The 23,343-nt window shown below is 40.3% G+C and overlaps 1 protein-coding gene across 2 annotated transcripts in view; it reads left to right on the top strand.

The window, feature by feature from the left end:
- oat (ornithine aminotransferase) overlaps window positions 1-20,715 on the top strand; it is a 103,194-nt gene extending 82,479 nt beyond the window's left edge. For both annotated transcript variants that reach the window (XM_048232802.1, XM_048232803.1), the window contains exon 10: window positions 19,238-20,715. In XM_048232802.1, the coding sequence (XP_048088759.1) occupies window positions 19,238-19,398 (161 nt within the window). In that variant the 3' untranslated portion in view covers window positions 19,399-20,715. The remainder of the gene's footprint in view (window positions 1-19,237) is intronic.
- The last annotated feature ends 2,628 nt before the right edge of the window (window positions 20,716-23,343 follow it).

Raw genomic sequence — 23,343 nt, 5'->3', positions numbered from 1 at the left:
TGAAAATCGTAGGTTCACAGGCCACTGTGGCCTTGGTGCCCCCTTCTTTTAATATTTTGCTTTGCATCCCACTAATAGCGATTTGTATTTAGCCTATGGCCTATCAAAATAATCTTAGCATTCACAGCGCAAATTTATTTAGTCTTTTACGCAGTGGAGAAAGTGACCACGCACGATAAGAAGAAATTCACCCATTCTTCTCTGTTGAACTACTGGCGAAGTAGCCTACTCATCACACAGATATCACATGTATCACATCACATGAAAGTTTAAAAGCTGAGAAAAAGCTCTATGTTAGCCGCTGTGGTAAACGGTTCAGGAGAAAAGTAACTTTAATTTAATCATATTTAATCTATCTATCTAATCTAAAAACGATATATCAGAATGAACAGCAGACCTTACCAAACGCAAAGTTAAATATAGCCTAGATATCTGTGAATATTAAAATCAGATGATTTGCAGTTCTGTGTATGTCATGTTTCATGTTTTTATAATGTTTCATACAGTGATGCAAGTCTACTGCTGTGAATAGGCTACAGTGGGTCCCAGTTAAAAATTGACACTTCATTCACGATCATGGTGAATGGTGAAATGTAAGTACAACTGCAGCCGCTTGGGGGCAGCATAGTCCGTTGTGGAGTTCCACGGTCGAACCAGACGGGCGATTCGAAAGCAAGGGCTGTGATTGGCCGAAGTTTTCGGTCGCGTTTTCTGTGTTTTTAGCAGCCCCTGCAACATGCTAGTCCACTGTAGCCTAAGCCTTGTACATAATGTTAAACATAGTTTTGGATTCAGTGGCAAGATTTCTTGATTGTACAGTGTCTGTCTCTCAGTAATGTTTTAAAATGAGAGCTTCAATCAGCTGGCAGTAGGCTACTTTGTCGGTAGTCATGAGAAGTTCGCTTGCTAACAGAACATAAATATGCTGCCCCAAAACTTTGTGAATAGTTCTGACTTTTTTTTTTTACTACTAAATATAGACTTTGCCTACAGCATCTCCTTAACAGTAATGTTAACAAAATGACAGCATTCATATGACAAAGAAAAACGATTTCGGTCACTCAAGACTGTGCCACAGCAACCAGTGTAGGCTACAGTCCTACCCAATAGGCCTACTCAAGCAGATAGCGTTGTCTGACGGTCGAAAGTGGGTTAATGCACGATTTCCAGAACAGGTCTGCAACTTTCAGGCAGTTCTGAGTTCAATCTAGGCAGGAGCAGAGCCATATAAAGGCCTATTTGTTATCATTTTTTGCAAGGTGTTGCTCCTGGCAATACTTGTTTATAAGACGCTTGGTGATTAATTGATAGCTGTTTTTTGGGACACGTTAAACGTTCTTTATAATGAGCGATCCGGGAGTAAAACGACTGTTACGCTGTTACAACTGTAGGCTACAATGATTGCAATACAAAAATATGCGCCGTTTAGTTTAGTTAGTTTTGTGATGTTTTGCACTTTTGCCTCATGTGTTTTCAGGTTTGAGGGCTTTTTTGGCAAGATTGACCTTGGTTAGACTCTGCATATGTTATTTCTCCGCATGGAAAATAAAGTCAATTTTCGACACGCCTGTTATTAGTTCAATAACAAGTGTTGCTTGTTAAAACATGTGACTAGTGAAACTCAAATGATTTTAGAAATATTTAGCCAAAGCCAAAAGTGTTAGAGAGAGGAGGAGCCGGTGCAGCTCAGATGTCTTCTTAATTTTCTTTATCCTTTAGTAAAGGTGCAGAACATTATTAAACTTTGACTAACGCTTCGATGTTCGTTAGTCAAAAAAACATCGACACATCGAAATGTTAGTCAAAGTTTAATAATGTTCTGCACCTTTACTGAAGAATAAAGAAAATTAAGAAGACATCTGAGCTGCACCCGGGCGCTCTCCTCTCTAAAATATCTGTCCTGGCCTGGTTGCAACGGATTGTGGCCAAACGACAGAAGTGCGGAGAACCCTCCTTTGTCTACCAAAAGTGTTACTTTTGTGCCCCGCCCCCCCCACTGCTTGTGAAAGAAGGGGATGGGGATGGGGGCTTAACGTGAAAAGCTTAATGTCACAAAACGGCAACGAGTCGCTTTAGGCTACAGGCCTTCATAATGGTAGGCTACAGGAAGTGGGGGAGGGTATGGGATGACCAGAGCCATCATCTATCGCCTTTCCAGGCACACAGCTCGTTATATAGCCTATCGACTGCCTTAACAGATAGGCTTTGCTCTTGGTTTGGCCTTACAGCTTAACTCAATGCTCTTGTTGCTTGCAGTTTGTTAAATAAAGCGATGCAGATTACATTATTTATTTCTGATTAATTGCGCGCTTTTGATGTATTTTGCAACATCTGCTTGTTAGGCTGGGCTACTGTCAATGTCCTGTACAGGTCAATGTTCAACAATTGCTGGTGTAGGCCTAGGCTATTAATCAATTAGGGACTGTTCGTTATTTATTTAATTAATGGGCTACCGAGGAGTTTTGGGAGCGCTAGTCAAAAAAAGCGTGACCCTCCCTCGCCAGCAAGAATTTTTCTATGACCCTCCAAAGTGATTGAGAAAAAACGCATGACCCTCCCCAGTCCCAACAATTTATTGATGCCTTAGGCTACTGGGTCAATTTGGGAGCTTGCATGCTACGACTCCTTCCTTGAAATGCCTTGAAAAGGCTGTCGTTTGCACAATTTCACAAATAATCACCGGGACCGAAACAAACCTGTCAACTTTTCCCGGCTTTATCGCAGATTTTAACTTTTTTTTCCTCGCTGTCTTAGGAGGAGCTGCAGGGCCGTCGCAAGGGGATGCGAGGCCCTGTGCGAACTTGACAGATGCAAGGCCCTTTTCACTTACGTGCATGAAATCATGCGATAGCTTACTTTACACATAGCCAAGGCTACCGTCGGTGTATTTTAATAGTAGCCTAGTCTAATAAGCTACACCAGCTTGCCTTTAAGAGGGGAAATTCAATTGTATAGCCTATAACATTAGCTGAGTCACATATTTGGCCATATGGTGTTTATCATAGGCTACATCACGAAACCAAATAGTGTAACAAAGGTGAACACTTTAACCCTATATGCCCCCTTTGGAATTATATCTCGAGCCTATTATAAGGTCCAGTGTGTTATGTCCTGGGATTCGGATGTGCTCAAAAAGAAAAGAAAAAACACTTTTTATAGATGGTTATGAGGAGCAATATGAGAGAGAAATTTGATGATCATTGATCGTTGTTTTGGGACGTTAAGCCTTTTCCATAGGCGTCAGTGAAGGAGATTGAAGAATGACCATTTTTTTATACTCTAAAATATTTCTTAACTACAAAAAAACTAGTGTCTAAAAACTCAACCCAGTGTCATTCAGACTCAACCCTCTTGTTGTTTTATTATCTTTTTTCTGTTGTCGCTTGAACGCTGGCAAGCAGGCATGTTGCGGTTGCAATTTAAGGGAAATTTCTACAGTAGGCCTACAACATGCTGTTAGGCTGGGCTACTGTCAATGTACTTGTACAGGTAAATGTTCAACAATTGCTGGTGTACAGGTTATATAATTAGCTAAATCATTTGTCCAGCTGTTTAAAAAATTTTTCGTGCTACATTCAAACGCAAAAGGTGCTTTGATATATTTTTATAACGTCGGCAAGCAGGCATGCTTTGGTTGCAATGAATGAGGATAATTGCTTTTTTTTTGCATTATTTTGAATATGACTCGCTCCAGTCTCAACAGCACGTACTTTTTCCACACGCCAAGTTCTAACACACATAGGCCTATCCCCTCTCGCTTTCTCTCTCTCCATCCCTGCACACGGTGCTTTCTTAAAGGAGCTGCACCATTTTACAACAATTGCATCTACATTTTCATATTAGAATGTTTTGTCAAGTGTAAGCTTAAACTACCGTGATCAATTTAAGTTCCCGTGCCCCCGCTGCGTCATGGAAGCAGTAAGTCAGTCGCATCAAAAATAGTATTGGCACCCAAGTGACACCTTGTGGTTGTTTACTGTAAATATATGAATAACCGAATAAAAAGGCCTAGCCTAAATGAATCAAGAGTAAGGCAAAACAAATAGCTTGTAGCCTAATGAAACATACGGATTGATGTAGTATCTTTGTAACATTATTAAATGAATCTGTTACTATGCCTATGCCTACGTTTGCAAAAGAGAACATTTTAATTTGATTCACAATAATGTTACATTTAATTTACATGTTGACAATGAGTAGCCTAGTTTTGGTTGTTGTTGGTGGCGTTATTGCATGTTAGTTATGCCTACAATGCAAAATTGCTTCCTCACGATTGGAAGCTCCTGTAGCCGCATAGGATTTCAAAACAGGCGAAATGCCACAAAACCGGTTTGTGAATAGGTCTGTGAGTTAGGAGTCCTCTTGACTTCTTTTAAGCTGTCACAGCTGGTGGGAAGGTGTGATTTGTTGGCAGGGCCAGATTAACTGGGCACAAATGTCTGATGGCCCCACCTGCCCCCCAGTCAACGTGAATCGGGTGGTCAGTTAATAGGCTGTGCCGAAATAGTTTTCAACATTTTGAATATTAGTGTCGGGTGAATTAGGAAATGTTCTCAAAGTAGCCTTATGGCTGAAAGCTGCTTGGGATCCCCCCTGTCAAGCAATATAACCATACAAACGCACTCATTGTTTCAAAAGGAGTTAATTCGGCTTTGTCAGAACTGAGCTGTGGACGGCACGGCATGCCCAATTGAAAATAAATTAACGCAACGCAACACAGACCCCACTTCTCTCGCGTCAGTCACTGACATGAACGAAACACAGAACCCGCTTCTCACACGGCAGTCACTGACAGTAGCCTAGAATAAATGCATGGGGGAAAAAAAATCCCTGTAATTTCCCCTCTTGAAGACAAGTTGGTGTAGCTTATTAGACTAGGCTACTAAAATGCACCGACGGTAGCCTTGGCTATGTTTAAAGTAAGCCATCACATGATTTCATGCATCTGTCAAGTTCGCACAGGGCCTCGCACCATCTGTCAAGTTCGCACAGGGCCTTGCACCCCCTTGCGACAGCCCTGCAGCTCCTCCTAAGACAGCGAGGAAAAAGTTAAAATACGCCATAAACCCCGGAAAAGTTGACAGGTTTGTTTCGGTCCCGGTGATTATTTGTGAAATTGTGCAAACGACAGCCTTTTCAAGGCATTTCAAGGAAGGTGTCGTAGCATGCAAGCTCCCAAATTGACCCAGTAGCCTACAGAAGGCATCAATAAATTGTTGGGACTGGGGAGGGTCATGCGTTTTTTCTCAATCACCTTGGAGGGTCATAGAATAATTTCTTGCTTGCGAGGGAGGGTCACTTCTTTTTTGACTAACGCTCCCAAAACTCCTCCAGTAGCCCCTTAAATAAATAACGAACAGTCCCTAATTGATTATAGCCTGTAGGCCTACACCAGCAATTGTTGAACATTTACCTGTACAGGACATTCACAGTAGCCCAGCCTAACAAGCAGATGTTGCAAAAGACATCAAAAGACGCAATTAATCAGAAATAAATAATGTAATCTGCATCGCTTTATTTAACAAACTGCAAGCAACAAGAGGGTTGAGTTCGCTGTGAGGCCAAACCCAAAGCAGAGCCTATCTGTTAAGGCAGTCGATAGGCTATATAGTAACGAGCTGTGTGCGCCTGGAAAGACAATAGAAGATGCTTTCTGAATAGTACAGCGAAGACGGCTCTGGTCATCCCATACCCTCCCCCAACTTCCTGTAGCCTACCATCATGACTTGTTGCCATTTTGGGACATTAAGCTTTTTCACGTTAAGCCCCCCTCCCCCACCCCCACCCCCTTCTTTCACATATGTCGTTTTACTCCCCGTATGCGCTCATTATAAAGTATATAACGTTTAACGTGTCCCAAAAACAGCTATCAACTAGTTACCAAACGTCTTATTAACAAGTATTGCCAGGAGCAACACCTTGCCAAAAATGATAACAATAGGCCTAGGCCTTTATATGGCTCTGCTCCTGCCTAGATTTGAACTCAGAACTGCCTGAAAGTTGCAGACCTGTTCTGGAAATACGCGCATTAACCCACTCGACCGTCAGACAACGCTATCTGCTTCGAGTAGGCCTATTGGGCAGGACTGTAGCCTACACTCGTTGCTGTGGCACAGTCTTGAGTGACCGAATTCGTTTTCCTTTTTCATATGAATGCTGTCATTTTGTTAACATTACTGTAAGGAGATGCTGTAGGCAAAGGCTATATTTAACCTCGTTAGTGTAGTAAATGTGCGCGTGCGCAAGGCTTCACGACACCAATCTTGCTCCAGCGGCAAGATCACAACACATGATTGGCACCATAGACATAATATGATTGGCACGATGTCTTCACAACACACTATATGATTGGCTCAATGTATTCACATGTCGACGTTTTGCCTGGAGGAAGGGGTGGGATATGTGTAGACAACGGCCATATTGGCGTGACAAACTAGCCCCATGCATTTCTATGGAGTATTTTTTGAGTGCTGTGTCTCCACATTAGAAAGTCTCTGGTTGTACATTTCACCCAGCTGCGTGAATCACCTTGATGATGAATGAAGTGTCAATTCTTAACTGGGACCCACTGTAGTTTGAGTAGTGCTACCAAAATCATAGAAATTAATAACATTGCAAGACATTTACCTCTTCTATGATCCAAGAATGATTTCATTAGAGTTGTTTTTTTTAACATTTATTTTAACTAATGACATAGAAGACATTCCCAATTGCATCCACATATCGTAATGCACTATGCAAAAGTGATTTACACTCATGAATTTAACACAGTGAGATGCAAGCCTTCCAATCCACTCAGAAATGTAATTAGGCTACTCTCACGTCCTTAAAGGGGCACGCAGTCAATTAGACGCACACCACCAATGTAATGACATTAAACAGAAGTGTAGTCAAATAGTTTTAATCAATATGAAATTACTCAGGGCTGTACAGTGCGACATATATGTCGCACATGCTACAAAAAAATTAGTTTGTGCGATGGATGATTTACCAACGTAGCACTGGTGCTACAGTATACAGTTTTGCTTATGGCAATACAATGCATGCGTGTGAGACAAACAGGGAGGCTACAGCAATTACCTTCTACTGTGATCAGTGCAACTGGCTACACCAGATGTGATAGCGCGCCAGAGGCTAAAAAAAAAATAGACCCGTTTGTGTTTTTCGCCACGCGAACGGAGCTCTTCGCTTCACCGTGTAGGCTCTCGGTGAAACGTTTGTTTGAAGTGCGTATGTATAGACTACTTCTGTGAGAGGGGAATCGATGTAGGCTACTTTGATTTCAACTTAGTTGCAGTCTACGCGATTAAAAAGCATGTCTACTTGTTTGTAGGCCTAGTATCCAAACAATCCAACTCCAAATCAAACAACACTTTGCAAATTATCCTCGCGAATCGAACAAGTGACCGCTATGTTTAGCCTAAAGCGAAAGTATCTTCCGACCCCGACCGGGCTGGGCTGAGGTGATTTAGATTAGTCAAGCAGAGGTAGAAGTTTGTGGCAATCGCCTTGTTGCTTTGCATTTTTAGTTCAGTTTAAAACGAGCAACTTAGTATCCAAACAACACCATTCAGATCTAAAACTTAGAAGAAAAACCGGGACGTTCACTTCTATCTGTCAAATATGAGCCCATTTCACTGCAACAGTCTCGCTTAGTAGTGCTTAATAACCTATACAAGATCGGTTCCGAAAAAAACCTTCACGACACTTTAATTACGACTGCGTTAGCCACAGACCTTCAGCTATAGTACTTAGTAGGCTACCTACTCTAGCCTATGTGTATGGAACAGTCTAGGGATGCATTTCATGGGTGCACTGTTTGACATGTCAGTTAGCCTACTCATTTGCACCACAGGTTAGATGTAATTACGGTAGTTCACTCGTGCAATGACAATAAGGTTGAATGTAGGGTTACTCTAATCTAAAAACTTAGAAATATGAACTAAACGTGAATTAAATCTTAGTGGAAAACAATCTTCAGCATATCTTCTACTTATTCAAAAATAAATGAACTGACTTCCAATGCATGAATAAAAAAAAATAACAAAAAATCAATGGCATGACCTGTCTTCCTGATAGCCATTGAAAAGTCTAACTGCATGGAACTGTCAGGGATTGTTTTTTTGTTCTTACAAAAACACAACCAAATAACATATCATGCTGATAACTTTTGTTCATCTCAAACACAATGTAGCCAGGTGAGATGTTTGCAACAACATGACCTTTTATCAATCCAGTTGCAGTAGGCCTTTATCCCAACCACAATTGATGAACTGTGATGAACTGCCCTACTTGTGATTTTTTTTTAGAGATTTTAGAGGTTTTATATCGATGCTACAGAATTTGTGGCAAAACTACAAAACTTTTAATCTCTGTAGCACCAGTGCTACTTGCAAAAAAAGTTAACGTACAGCCCTGAATTACTAGATACTTACTTGGCTATTAGTAATTATGCAGGCCACAGACTATGAATTATTAAAAAGATATGAACTTAATATGAATTACAAAATATATGAATGTATTGAAACATATGACATGATGCCATCTCTTTAGGTGACTGTCTTTTTTGGACAGTTCTACTAAAGGTTATACTGCTTTGTGAATTACCTCAGTCAAAGCATTTTCACAAATAAAGTAGGCCTACTTTGATTTTCTGTAATCCTTACTGTTTACCTTTGATTATCCTTTTTTAATAAGCATCAAGATTATCAGTGTGATTTTGGTCTTACTAACCTTAATTGCCCTAAATTAAATAAATAATAATAAAAAAAAAAAACGCAACTATTTTTGCAATTTTCACGGAGCCCCTAAGGGGTCATGAGCAAAAAAAAATCATGTGCTCACCTGAAATTTTCATGTGCTCACATGAAACTTTCACGTGAGCACATGAAAGTTTTGTGTGCGCACACAAAACCTTTTCACATGAAACTTTCATGTGCGCACATGAAACTTTCACATGAGCACATGAAAGTTTCACGTGAGCACATGAAACTAAACTTTAGATTTTTTTTTTGCTCATGTCCCCTTAGGGGCTCTGTAATTTTCACTTCCTCCCGCAATTTCTCCACAAGAAACAGCTAAAAACACTGCAACTTCCATCCAGGCATTTTAGGTCGCAACAGTCTCAAAAAACCTCGTGAAATCCTGGAGGGACTGATTTTCTACCTATCCCTTACTGCCACTGGGGGCAAAAAAAAAAAAAATCCCTACCGACCCATGGCCTCAACTGACAACCAACAGGAACCAACCCTTTTTTTTATGCCTAGAGTAATTCAGTTACTAACTCAGTTACTTTTTGGAACAAGTAGTAAGTAACTATAACTAATTACTTTTTTAAAGTAACGTTCCCAACACTGGGTGGGACGGTACGGTAACCGCATTACTACCGCAGTCACATGATGCCTACCGCGGGTCTGAGCTCGTCACAGTAATCACCGCAAAAAAAAATAAAAAATCTGTGAAACATTTGTTGCCGCCTGCAAATATTGCCACCTGCAGAGGTCTTAAGACGGGTGGGCAAACTGCGGCTCCGCGGGCCGGATCCGGCCCACCAAGCACTTTCATCCGGCCCGTTGAGCATTTCATTTGGTTATCAGGTTCCTTGCTATTTTTTTCCTGCGATAGAAACAACGTTGGTTAGCTTTACTGCAAATTGCTTTTCACTCTCCTTAGAGAACGTTTACAATGTCAATGTCAAAACATAATGTTAAATAAAGATGATGGGCCTAATCTTAGTTATCTCCTTTGCAGCAGATCTAACCTGAACGTTGTGCTACTCCATTTAATTGGGACCGCGTCTGCGATCACGAGAGGGAGAGAGAGCGGCAGGTTCCAGCTGGCTTGTCATTGTTGATAATTGATATCTCCTTCTTATAAGAAACTTTTAAAAGGAAATCATGAAGGCAACAGTAGTTCCCACTACTGACGATGTATAAACTGTGAGAGGGCACAGCCATAGGTACACTAGCTCATTGAGAACTAAACATGAATTATTCTTTAAGGTGCCATGTGTAAGAATTAGGGTAAAAATATCCAAAAAAATTAGCTACACGCATCAAAAGAATGAGAAGAAATAAGGGCGATGATGTCATTAAAAAATGACAGTGCTGTAGAGATAGCAACCTGAATTAGCATGCTAAATTACTAGCCACAGCCCGACAGGTGTATACTCATTGATTCAAGTACGCCCACAAGCCATGCGAGTTATTCGTGCATTGCAGTTTGGCTGGCGGTTATGTTGCCCGCATACCGCCTCCCATGGCCGAAACTGGTATTATGGCACCCGCCGGCCCATTTTCAAAACTTAATGTGGCCCTTCAGCCAAAAAGTTTGCCCACCCCTGTCTTAAGATGACATGCACAATTCCGGGTTGAAGTCGAATCCCCCTATTTAGTCCATGGACCAAATGAGATGTTGGTACCACTCAAGGTGGCAAAGGTTGCTTATACTTTTAGAAAAGATACATGTCTGTTAACATTTTTTTATGATAACCCTTCTGGAGTCACAGTTACAGTGGGTCCCGGTTAAGTTTGGACGGGTTCCTTCATGAATCACGCACCCCATTTTCTCAGCAGAAATGGCACAAACTGCAGTTGACACAAACAACCACAAGGTGTCACTTGGGAGTTCGGCCACTACTATTTTTGATGCGACTTGACTTACTGCTTCCATGACGCAGCGGGGGCACGGGAACTTAAATTGATCACGGTAGTTTAAGCTTACACTTGACAAAACATTATATGAAAATGTAGATGCAATTGTTGTAAAATGGTGCAGCTCCTTTAAGAAAGCACCGTGCGCAGGGATGGAGAGAGAGAAAGCGAGAGGGGATATGTGTGTTAGAACTTAGATGCGTGTGGGAAAAGTAGCCTACGTGCTGTTGAGACTGGAGCGAGTCATATTCAAAATAATGCAAAAAAATAACCAAGAGATAAAACCAATTATCCTTATTCATTGCAACCTCAGCATGCCTGCTTGTCGACGCTCAAACTAAAAAAAGATATCAAAGCACCTTTTGCGTTTGAATGCACAAAAAAATGTTTAAACAGCTGGAGAAATGATTTAGCTAATTGATTATAGCCTGTACACCAGCAATTGTTGAACATTTACCTGTAGCCTACAAGTACATTGACAGTAGCCCAGCCTAACAGCATGTTGTAGGCCTAGGCCTACTGTAAAAAAATCACTTAAATTGCAACCATATATATGCCTGCTTGCCGACGTTCAAACGACAACGAAAAAGATATCAAAGCAACAAGAGGGTTGAGTCTGAATGACACTGAGTTTTAGACACTGAGTTTTTGAAGTTAAAGCAACCGTATGTAAGAAATGTATTTCAATGAATCATAAAATGGCCCTGATATGTCATAGACATTAAGAAATCATGTTCATTTCAAATACTTATATCACTGACAACAGTAGTCCGGCCAGGATATTGTCATTTAAAAAGTGAAGTTGCAGCCCTCAACTGATGTTTATGTTGTCATGTTGTGTTTTGCCTGATGCTGCCACCGTCCCACCTATCTACTTATCACAAAGTCAGTAGTGTTTCGGCATCCGGGTTGCCAGCTCTGCCAGTCGGAGGGGAAGGGGATACAGCGCTCTACAGTAATTTGAAAGTGATTGTAGTACCAGCTTTGGCCACAATCTTACATACGGTTCCTTTAAGAAATATTTTTGCATAAAAAAATGGTCATTCTTCAATCATCTTCACTGACGCCTATGGAAAAGGCTTAACGTCCCAAAACAACAATCATCAAATTTCTCTCTCATATTGCTCCTCGTAACCATCTATAAAAAAGTGTTTTTTCTTTTCTTTTTTGAGCACATCCGAATCCCAGGACATGACACACTGGACCTTATAATAGGCTCGAGATATAATTCCAAAGGGGGCAGATAGGGGCCACTGCACTTAAAACTTAAAAAGATGAGCTTCCTAAACTTTGAAATTATGATCAGTGACTGGCATCGGGTGAACGGCTTTTCGGGTTGAACAGGCTATTAAAAACTATTTGCGCACCTCCATGTCACAAGAGAGACTGGCTCTCCCTTCTATGAAAAAGACGTTAGGCTACCTGCAAACTGGCCTATTATTTCATTGCTGAGTTTGCGGCAAAGCAAGACAATGTTTTTTTTCCTGAGTCAGGATATGGCGAGTCAGTGTCATTTATTTGTCCAATGTTAGCCTATAGATACAGACGAGTACATATTATCAATAGTTTGAATGTCATGTGTGTTTCTGCTCATTGACATACCGTTCAGCACAATGATTCATGCCCAATTAATTCCCCCTGTTAAAGTGTTCGCCTTTGTTACACTATTTGGTTTCATGATGTAGCCTATGATAAACACCATATGGCCAAATATGTGACTCAGCTAATGTTATAGGCTATACAATTGAATTTCCCCTCTTAAAGACAAGCTGGTGTAGCTTATTAGACTAGGCTACTATTAAAATACACTTGGCTATGTGTAAAGTAAGCTATCGCATGATTTCATAAAGGGCCTTGCATCTGTCAAGTTCGCTCAGGGCCTCGCACCACCTTGCGACGGCCCTGCAGCTCCTAAGACAGCGAGGAAAAAGTTAAAATACGCGATAAACCCGGGAAAAGTTGACAGGTTTGTTTCGGTCCCGGTGATTATTTGTGAAATTGTGCAAACGACAGCCTTTTCAAGGCATTTCAATGAAGGAGTCGTAGCATGCAAGCTCCCAAATTGACCCAGTAGCCTAAGGCATCAATAAATTGTTGGGACTGGGGAGGGTCATGCGTTTTTCTCAATCACTTTGGAGGGTCATAGAAAAAATGTCTTGCTGGCGAGGGAGGGTCACGCTTTTTTGACTACGCGCCCCAAAACTCCTCCGTAGCCCCTTAAATAAATAAATCGAACAGTCCCTAATTGATTAATAGCCTGTAGGCCTACACCAGCAATTGTTGAACATTGACCTGTACAGGACATTGACAGTAGCCCAGCCTAACAAGCAAATGTAGATAGATAGATAGATAGATACTTTATTGATCCCCAGGAGAAATTCAAGAAATGTTGCAAAAGACGCAATTAATCAGAAATAAATAATGTAATCTGCATCGCTTTTATTTAACAAACTGCAAGCAACAAGAGGATTGAGTTCGCCAGAGGCCAAACCCAAGAGCAGAGCCTATCTGTTAAGGCAGTCGATAGGCTATATGGTAACGAGCTGTGTGTGCCTGGAAAGACGATAGATGACGGCTCTGGTCATCCCATACCCTCCCCCCCTTCCTGTAGCCTACCATTATGAAGGCCTCATGGGAGTAGCCTAAAACGCTGCCGCTTTGGGACATTAAGCTTTTTTCACGTTAAGCCCCCCCCCCACCCCTTCTTTCACAAGCAGTGGGGGAGCCGGGCACAAAGTAACACTTTTGGTAGACAAAGGAGGGTTCTCCGCGACTTCTGTCGCTTGGCCACAATCCGCTGCAACCAGGCCAGGACAGATATTTTTTAGAGGAGAGCTGGTGCAGCTCAGATGTCTTCTTAATTTTCTTTATTCTTCAGTAAAGGTGCAGAACATTATTAAACTTTGACTAACATTTCGATGTGTCAATGTTTTTGACTAACGAACATCAAAAACGCTAGTCAAAGTTTAATAATGTTCTGCACCTTTTACTAAAGGATAAAGAAAATTAAGAAGACATCTGAGCTGCACCAGCTCTCCTTCTCTAACACTTTTGGCTTTGGCTAAATATTTCTAAAATCATTTGAGTTTCACTAGTCACATGTTTTAACAAGCAACACTTGTTATTGAACTAATAACAGACGTGTGTCGAAAATTGACTTTATTTTCCATACGGAGCAATAACATATGCAGAGTCTAACCAAGGTCAATCTTGGCAAAAAAGCCCTCAAACCTGAAAATACATGAGGCAAAAGTGCAAAACATCACAAAACTAACACGTGCATATTTTTGTATTGCAATCATTGCAGCCTACAGTTGTAACAGCGTGTTACAATTAACCCCGCTGGGTCACGTTTCTTTTAAGATAAGATAGCTCCTATGTGTTGACTACATGTTTCAAAACGGTGTTCATTTTTAACCTACAAGACGATTTTAGTCAGTGCGCTGCACCCACAACTCAGTAATCGAAAGACAAGTAGCCTACCACCTATTTACTTTGATGCCTTCAAAAGACGTTTTGCTAGATCTACGTGAAAACACGTCCATACGGACTGAATTTGTGGAACACCGTCTCATAGTAATGTGGTTAACTGACCAAAAAGTCCATGTTACATTTAACCCTGCGTTACTTTGTGCCCCGTGCTCCCCTGCAGCTTTCTGAAGCTGTAGGCATAACAACACATACCACCTTGACGTGAAAACACTTAACGTATTTTATGTCCCAAAACGGCAACAAGTTGTTTTACTCCCCGTATGCGCTCATTTTAAAAGAACGTCTAACGTGTCACAAAAACAGCTATCTTAATCACCAAACGTCTTATAAACAAGTCTTGCCAGGAGCAATACCTTGCAAAAAATGATATCAATAGGCCTAGGCCTTTATATGGCTCTGCTCCTGCCTAGATTCAAACTCAGAACTGCCTGAAAGTTGCAGACTTGTTCTGGAAATACCATCAGACAACGCTATCTGCTTTGAGTAGGCCTATTGGGTAGGACTATAGCCTACACTGGTTGCTGTGGCACAGTCTTGAGTGACTGAATTCGTTTTCCTTTGTCATATGAATGCTGTCATTTTGTTAACATTACTGTTAAGGAGATGCTGTAGGCAAAGGCTTTATTTAAACCTCGTTAGTGTAGTAAAAAAAAAAACAGGACTATTCACGAGGTTTCTGGGCAGCATATTTATGTTCTGTTAGCAAGCGAACTTATCATGACTGCCGACAAAGTAGCCTACTGCCAGCTGACGAAGCTCTCATTTTAAAACATTACTGAGAGACAGGCAGGCACTGTACAATCAAGAAATCTTGCCACTGAATCCAAAACTATGTTTAACATTATGTACAAAGCTTATAGGCTACAGTGGACTAGCATGTTGCAGGGGCTGCTAAAAACACAGATAAACAAACTGAAAACTCGGCCAATCACAGCCCTTGCTGGTCCGGTTCGACCGCAGAACGCCACAGCGGACTATGCTGCCCCCAAGCGGCTGCAGTTGTACTTACATTTCACCCAGCTGTGTGAATCACCTTGATGGTGAATGAAGTGTCAATTCTTAACTGGGACCCACTGTAAATTAGTGTTATCAGTTGTTAAAGTTACCCTCCACCATTGACTTCACAAAAGGACTTGAATGAAAGCTCCTCTGTAAAATGATACCAAACATAATAAAATCAAATATGCAAATATGTCTATGTGACTCCAGAAGGGTTATCATACAAAAATGTTAACTGCAGACATGTATCTTTTCAAGTATAAGCAACCTTTGCCACCTTGAGTGGTACCGACATCTCATCTGGCCCATGGACCAATTGGCCTGCACATGTGTGTGTAATGTTGTGATGTGTAATGTGATGAACCATCTTATGACATTGTTTCAAGGTTTTCTAAACAAAACTTATCATCAAAAGAGGACCTTTCGCGTTTGTGTTGGGGAACGTAATGCTCCAACATTCCATTTGTTTATTATGTGATAATAGGGGAGAACTGGCACAATCATAACAGTCTTACATAATAACAGTCTTCTGTAATAAACACTGCATTCACTAACTAGGTTGTTGGTGTTTCCTTTTATGTGTAGAGACCCTAAGCAAGCTACTGCTAAGGTTTGGTGCTGTTTTGAACAATATTACTAGTTAAAAAAAAATGCTACAGGCCTCTCAAGTGTCACGCATTGAGCATGACAGTCACTCATTTCGGTCTTTTGTCACGCACTCCCGCCACACATTGTATTTCACACGCAGAAAAACTATTTATAATATTTAATATGCCGTAGCGCCCAAAATGTCTCTGGCCGCGCCGCTCTCACTATGGAACCAGCAAGAATCAAGCACGTCTCCCCTGGAGTTCTTAGTCGAGCCTGCCACGTATTAGCCGATCAAAAGTAACGAAAGGGGCTACACAATAGCTAATCAGAAAATAGCACTATTGTATCTGGGTAAGATTTAACGCAACAGCCAATGAAAAAAGCGTATCCTGGAATTGATCACGTGAATCTTCAGAGGAAACCACTGAGCTTAGAGCATCAGTTTGAGCACAGAGTAAGTCATCTTTTAATGTTACAACAAATCCACAACTTGGTTGACACAAACAACAACGTGACTGCTGCTAGAGAATGTTTTCCAGATAATTAGCATCAGTTGTTCATGAGTGTCTAACTTAGCCAACAGTTTTACAGCCTGTTCACTGACAACACTTGGTCAGAACAAGCAGCCTAGTCATATTTTCGTTATCACATGATGACTGACATATTGTCACATTATAAACATCTCTCTCTGTGTTTCCCACAGAATTGGATTCAATTTGTGGTGGTAGCTGACTTAGACAAGGGGATGGTAGTTTATAGGTCTAATTGAGTGTCTGTCATTTTAAAACGTTTGTGAGGGAACCCTTGCAATTTTAACACAGTTAAAAGACTGCTGATGTTCTCCTTGGGACAAGCACTTTTGAGTCTTGGGAAACACTTTTCTATTTGCATCAGGTGTCAAGAGTTCAGTGTCAGTCAACAAAATGAGCCCTGCATGAGTTACCTAATCGAAATTGACAAGCAGCTGTAACTAAGCATGCTAAACTCGACATCCAGTATTCTAACGTTATCTTTGAGATACGGCTTGATTGCATAACTTAACTTAGTGCATTGAGGAGACTAAACTATGTTGTGATAAGACCTTAGTAGAGTTAACTTGAATGCAGCAGTTTTTAACATATTAGCGCAGCATGATCACGATGCTAAGCGGATTTAATAGCAATTTAGCCCGCCTGCTTCTATGTGACAACAGCAATCCTTCAACAGTCGTTAATGTTTTGTTAAATGCACATGCAAAAAAGGGGCAGCGCTGCAGTGGGTTCGTTATGAGAGAGAGCGGGGCGGGGCAATGAAAAGGCTGCGCAGTTAAAAAGCGCAGGTCAATGAAAGGATTTTATCTTATCCTTAATTTAATGGGGCAGCCGTGGCCTACTTTTGGGGCAGCCGTGGCCTACTGGTTAGCGCATCGGACTTGTAACCGGAGGGGACTTGTACCGGGATTAGTGTGTGCTTCACCTCACTGTGTGTTCACTATGTGCTGAGTGTGTTTCACTAATTCACGGATTGGGATAAATGGAGAGACCAAATTTCCCTCACGGGATCAAAAGAGTATATATACTTATACTATACTTATACTAAATAGTATAACATAGAACATTAATGTGTGGCAGCCGGTTTTAAATTTGTGGCACCCCGCCACAGATTACTCGTATGGGAAACACTGCTCTCTCCAAATAGGCTTAATAATTTTATTAGCACTAAATAAACTGTATTACATATTGTCATAAGTCACTTTTTAAATCATGCCATATTGTATAATTATATCCTGGCCATGGATGCATTAATCATTGCATCTGTCTTTCAAAGATGTCGGGTAAAAAAACAATTAAGCATCCCCTCATTCGCCCTGAGAGGAAAGCCCCCTAAAAAGGCCAGGTAAGTGGATGCTAGCTCAGCGGTGGTGAAAAGGGTAGGCCCGTTATTGATTTGTCAATGCCATGTGTCAAATCTTTTCTTCTGCAAGTCTGAGCAATTATAAAGTATACTTACGCCCCCATTTTGAGTTTTTTTTGCACATCATCTACTTAGGAGGGCATTGCTCCTACATACTTTGACCAATAATCAAATGCCTGATCTCTTTGGAAAGCTGAGACATTGTAGTTTTTGGAAAACAATTAGAATAACTGTGTGATGTACTGACACAGAGTTACAGAGGCTAGAATATTGTTTTCTTTTTCTACCGGATAACAAGTATATCTGAACTGACCACATTTCAGCCCTCTTGGTCTTGACTTGATATGACTTAGAAACACAACTGAGCCCTAGCATCAGGTCTTGTGCAAAAGTAGATCAATATAGAATGACAATATGAGTACTTTAGACCATTATTTGCCAAGGTATGCTCATGCGTTTTGTAAAATGCCCTATAGAAACTCCCCATAGGACTTTGGGTTATCTAAAATGCATACTGACAATCAGATGCTTACTGTATGAACCCCTTAGAAGCATAATCTTGGCCTCAAATTAAAGGTAACACTCTGAAGTTTCATGCTTGCATTTGGTGTACTTCAGGGGTTCTGATATGGAATGACTACACTAAATATGAAATAATTACAAAAAAGTAAATCTTTACAATTTCTATTTAAATTCAATTGGTGTTAATAAGATAGACTATACATCTGCACAACTAATATTGGATCAACTGGTAACCGACACATCTGAAGGCAATTTTCGCTGGAATTGCACTTTAACTTAACAGCGACATGTAGGCCTAGGCTACCTTTGTTACAACCTCAGTGAGTTGCATAGTTTTAAAAACAAATGTTAAGGGTTGTTTTAAGGACATGTTTGTGCATGCCCATAGCCAGCCACTCTGAAACAGTCAAAGGCGATTCAAAACTAGTTAGATAGTCGAGACAGTACCCATCGTCCACCACTCTAGTTCATCCAAAACAAACCAGAAAAGGGACTGGAATTATCTTTTAACCAACTAGATTACCAATATCATATTATAGTCAACACATAAGAAAATTCAATTGACATGTTTTCAATGATCGGTGCCTTGGCCAGCATTTTGAAAATTCATGATGGATGTAAATCGTAAAAACGTAAATCCGGTTTCTCGGCCAAATATACTTGCGTATACAAGGAATTTGGTTTCTGCATTTATTCCATCCGTGAGCACACAGTGAACACACAGTGAGGTGAAGCACACACTAACCCAGAGCAGTGAGCTGCCTTCCTATAGCGGCGCTCGGGGAGCAGTAAGGGGGTTAGGTGCCTTACTCAAGAGCATTTCAGCCGTTCCTACTGGTCGGAAATCGAACCGGCAACCCTCCGGTTACAAGTCCGAGCCCTAACCAGTAGGCCACGACTGCCCACTGGATCAATTTCTAATTTTTTGGACTCTCTGGCTATACATTGTGTACCAAATTTTACACTTTTATCACAAAGTGCACAATTCTTGTGAAATTTCAGCAAAGCCACTCCAGTTATTGGAACTACTTTGTGGTTGCTTTAATGAATTACTGAAAATGTCATTGTTCATATATTGTTTCTTTTAGACTATGATGCATGGAGAGTTTGCCTTCGTCTCCGTGACAATGGCCTGCTGGCGAAGCCCACTCATGGTGACATCATCAGACTGGCCCCACCCCTCACCATCAAAGAGGATGAGATCAGGGAGTGTGTTGAGATCATCCAGAGGGCAATCCTGTCCTTCTGAACCAGGGTCTGCATGTTCAGCCCAACACTTAAAGGCTTCTTTTGTAAAAGAGCTGAACTTAGATTGAGAAGATGCAAGTTCTCCCAGGATGGTACTTTAAGCGTTTGCTCTATGAAATATTGAAATTAGCTGTTACCTGCATAGTTGCAAAAATTTTCAGCATTGTTACATGGAGACGAGCTTGTGATTAGCAGAACAGGTCAAATTAACATTTAGTACACCTTGAAATGGTCAGGTAAAAAGGGATGTGCTTTCAAACAATATTCATTAATGTATTTAAATACCAGAGAATAAAGTTGTCGACAATGGTACATTGGCTCAAGAAAAGCAAAGAGAAAAGGGAATGACATCAAAGCAAATTGGTTTTTAATCAAATGTTTTAGATGTTTTACAAATTTTTTTATGAAAAGTGTAAACTCCTTTTTTAACAGTGAAACCACTGTTTCCCCTTTTAAAAGTGGAAAAAGAGGCCACATATGGATATTTGTATTAAAAGGCTATAGGGGACATATACCCACTTTTAAGGATGTCTTTGCAATTCCTTGACCCTTGTTCTTGAATCAACACTTACCTCTCATCTTCATGAAGTTTCACTGAGTAATGAGACTACTATTTGCATTTACAGAAAAAAAAAACAGGTCCTTTATAATGTAATTATTTGTATTACATCTATTAAGTGTTCTCATGTTTTCCTTTGTGGGTCATACACTGTGTTTGAGAGGGAATATAAGAGAAGATAAGTGTGTAAGCTGTTCTAAAAGTATTCATGACTTTTATTTAATTGCAGAATATTTATTTCCTCTGTGCAATTGTACACAGGGATGTATGTGCATGTGTTACATTGGCATAGGTTTCAGTGGTATCAAATTACATGATTTGTTTTTATTTATAATTGGTGAAAATATTTTTGGTTTCGATATGTACACATTTAAAGGAGTTTCTGCATTGTTTGAAATACCATGCCAGTTGCATTTGTTTTCCCATGGGAACTTTATAGCCTTGACACTTATAAATAAATGGAATTGAATTTAGCTAAATTCAAATAAATTTTGTTTGTTAGTTAAATTGGTTAGATTAGTGTGTGCAATGGCAAGAAAAAGAACCCTTTGGAACTGCTCTAGAAGTTATAAACTTGTCTTAGCATATGGCTTGATCTTCGTCTGAATGACAACAATGGAAAAAGCAACATAATCTTTTGTCACTGATGTATCAGAAATTATTGTATTGACTTTGTCCAGACACATTCTCAATGTCGGTTGGAAAAACAAAGTGAAACCCAAGGCTAATGGCTGGAATAAATGCTCATTTGAATCAGAAGTTGGCACCTGCAATTCAAACAATGAAATAGGATTGGACATGTAAATGAGGTAAAGAAAAACCCAGAGCATAGAAAGTGGATAACCCCACATAGTCCATGGGCCCAGAACAACAACAAATAAAAAATCCATGACTTACTATAGTCCCTGACAAAAGTCTTGTCACCCCTTTAGAATTTTTGGTTTTTAAGCAAAATAGACACTTTGAGTTAACAAAGGAAACAAAAAAACAGGACAATTTCAATAGCTCAACACAAATGAAACAACAATTGGTTTCCCCAAATTCAACACAAAATATGACCAAAATGTGTGGAAATGTGGAAGTGTAATACTGTCAAACTGACACGGTCAAAAGTATTGTCACTTCACTAAAAAGTGTCTTTTGCACTAATAAAAGCACATTTTCATTGTTAAAATCCAGTGCAGGTTATGGGTAGTCAGACGTCAGCTGTGAAAGCATTCCTGAGTATTATCAGTCCATTTCTAATGGACAATAAGTTTACTCACTTTACATTTCTATTGGTTTCTATGGACAGTATGATGTTTTCTCCAAGCTGAATGGGCATAAGTCACGACTTGTAACAGAGGTAAATATCGTAGCAAATAACCTATGGTGATAACACAGCTTTTAAAGCAACGCCAAAGAACTTTCCCTGTATCGCACGCACGCTATTTGTTTATCCAGCACCGGCTTTTCAAATAACGATGTCCACAGACAAGGTAGAATATTTTGCATGACTTATAAAAGTGTGATGTATTGCGACATCAGATGCCAGTCAAATTTGTAGTTTCTTATGTCTCATTCCATCGAACTACAGATTCCCGATCTGGCAAACTTAGTGCGGTTATAGCCGATAGAGGGCCGCGAAGCGAATGCAGAATTGCCATTCACCCTGTTACAAGTTGATGAACCACTGAAACGATTTTGGAAACATTATTTTAAGGTACAAAAAACTTGTTGGTGTTGCTTTAAAACATTTATTTCACTCTTGCTGGAGTGAACGCAGAATGGGCTGTTGCACAAACAAATGAATTAGGGTGATCTGCATCGCCGTTCACCAAAACCTATGGTTTTGCTTACCCATTCGCACAATAAATAATTTCTGAAACGTTCTCTCCATTGTTAACATGCGATATTTCTCCATGTGGGGTAGTGTCAAGCAGTGAAGTGATAGCCTATTGCAGGTAGGCAATGTTCAGACAGAAGACGGGCACTGCTTTCTCTGTTGGTATTTTTGTCCCTCCGAAAACTGCGTTAAAATGGTATTTTTAGCAGTCTTTTTTTTTCCCCGGACACCCGCTCACATCATCCGCACCCCTTCTCAGAAAATACTTCCGTCCCTGTCGTGACCTCAAGAACTAAACCATTAATGAAAGCAAAACAAACATAAACAAAACAGCCAGATTCATAAAATCTTCATAAAATAACAAGACACCTTCATAAACAATGACAAGTTTTATCGTGAGACTGTGTGTCGTTTGGAGCAGCTTATCGTAGGCTATATTAAAAGCAGAAGATTTTTAGTTTGCTTCAGGATTTAATTCACATTTTTAAATTTTTTGATTATAGTGCTAAATGTTGGGACTGTCACAGGAGACTTACTGTAGGCCTATCAGCCATCGAAATGAAAGCTCATCAGGGGGTAATATTGTGGGAACAACTGAAAAAAACCGGGTAAATATATAGACTCAAAGCGGCAAAAGCCGATGTTCCTAAACCTGCTCACAAGTGGTGGTTGTTTGGGTCATTGCAGCCTCACTGGGGAAATATAAATAAAAGATGCATGATTCACGCATGAGGTCACGCGTGAAACCGGACAATTCAAAGTAGTACCCACTGTATGTTTAGATGAGATTAGATTCAACTTTATTGTCATTGTGCGGAGTACAACTACAGAGACAACGAAATGCAGTTTGTGTCTAACCAGAAGTGCAAAAAGTAGAAAAAAGTGCAATGTGATCTACAAAGTAGGTGGTGCATAGACAGGACAAAAAATATAGTGCAGTAAAGACGTATGTTTTCAGAAGGTGGTTTAGAGTAGTATAAATTAAATATAAGTATGTGCAGTGTATTAACAGTTACCTTATAAGAGCAAAATAGATATGACTAATATTATCAATGTATGAACAACATGTACAGATATGTGCAATGTGGTGGCAGTACCATTATAGTAGTAGTAAAAACAATATAAATAAATGCAGTGTATCAACAGAATATATTACAGAAAAACTGAATAAATATGGATATTTACAATGAACCATATAAACAGATATGCAGAAGTTGGAAGAGATCATGGCTCGGATGTGAGGCGTCCCTGATGATCTTGGATGCTCGGTTCAAGCTGTGTTCAGCATACAGAGAGTGGACTGATGGAAGGCCACAGCGAATGATGTTGGAGGCTTTGGTGACAACTCTCTCTAATTTCCTCTTGGTGTGACTGTCAGAGCTCCCATACCAGACGTGATTGAAGATGTGATGATGCTTTCAATGATGGCTTTGTAGAAGAGCAGCAAAAGGGTTTTGTTGACATGAAACTTTTTCACTTGTCTTAGGAAATAGAGTCTCTGATTCACCTTTTTGATAAGGTGGGTGGTGTTAATGTCCCATTTCAAATTATGGCTGATATGT

This window comes from Alosa alosa, chromosome 22 (genome assembly GCF_017589495.1).
Source record: "Alosa alosa isolate M-15738 ecotype Scorff River chromosome 22, AALO_Geno_1.1, whole genome shotgun sequence".
Classification (NCBI taxonomy): Eukaryota; Metazoa; Chordata; class Actinopteri; order Clupeiformes; family Clupeidae; genus Alosa; species Alosa alosa.
Note: the sequence above shows the minus strand (reverse complement) of the source record. Positions and strands in the feature narration are given on the sequence as shown.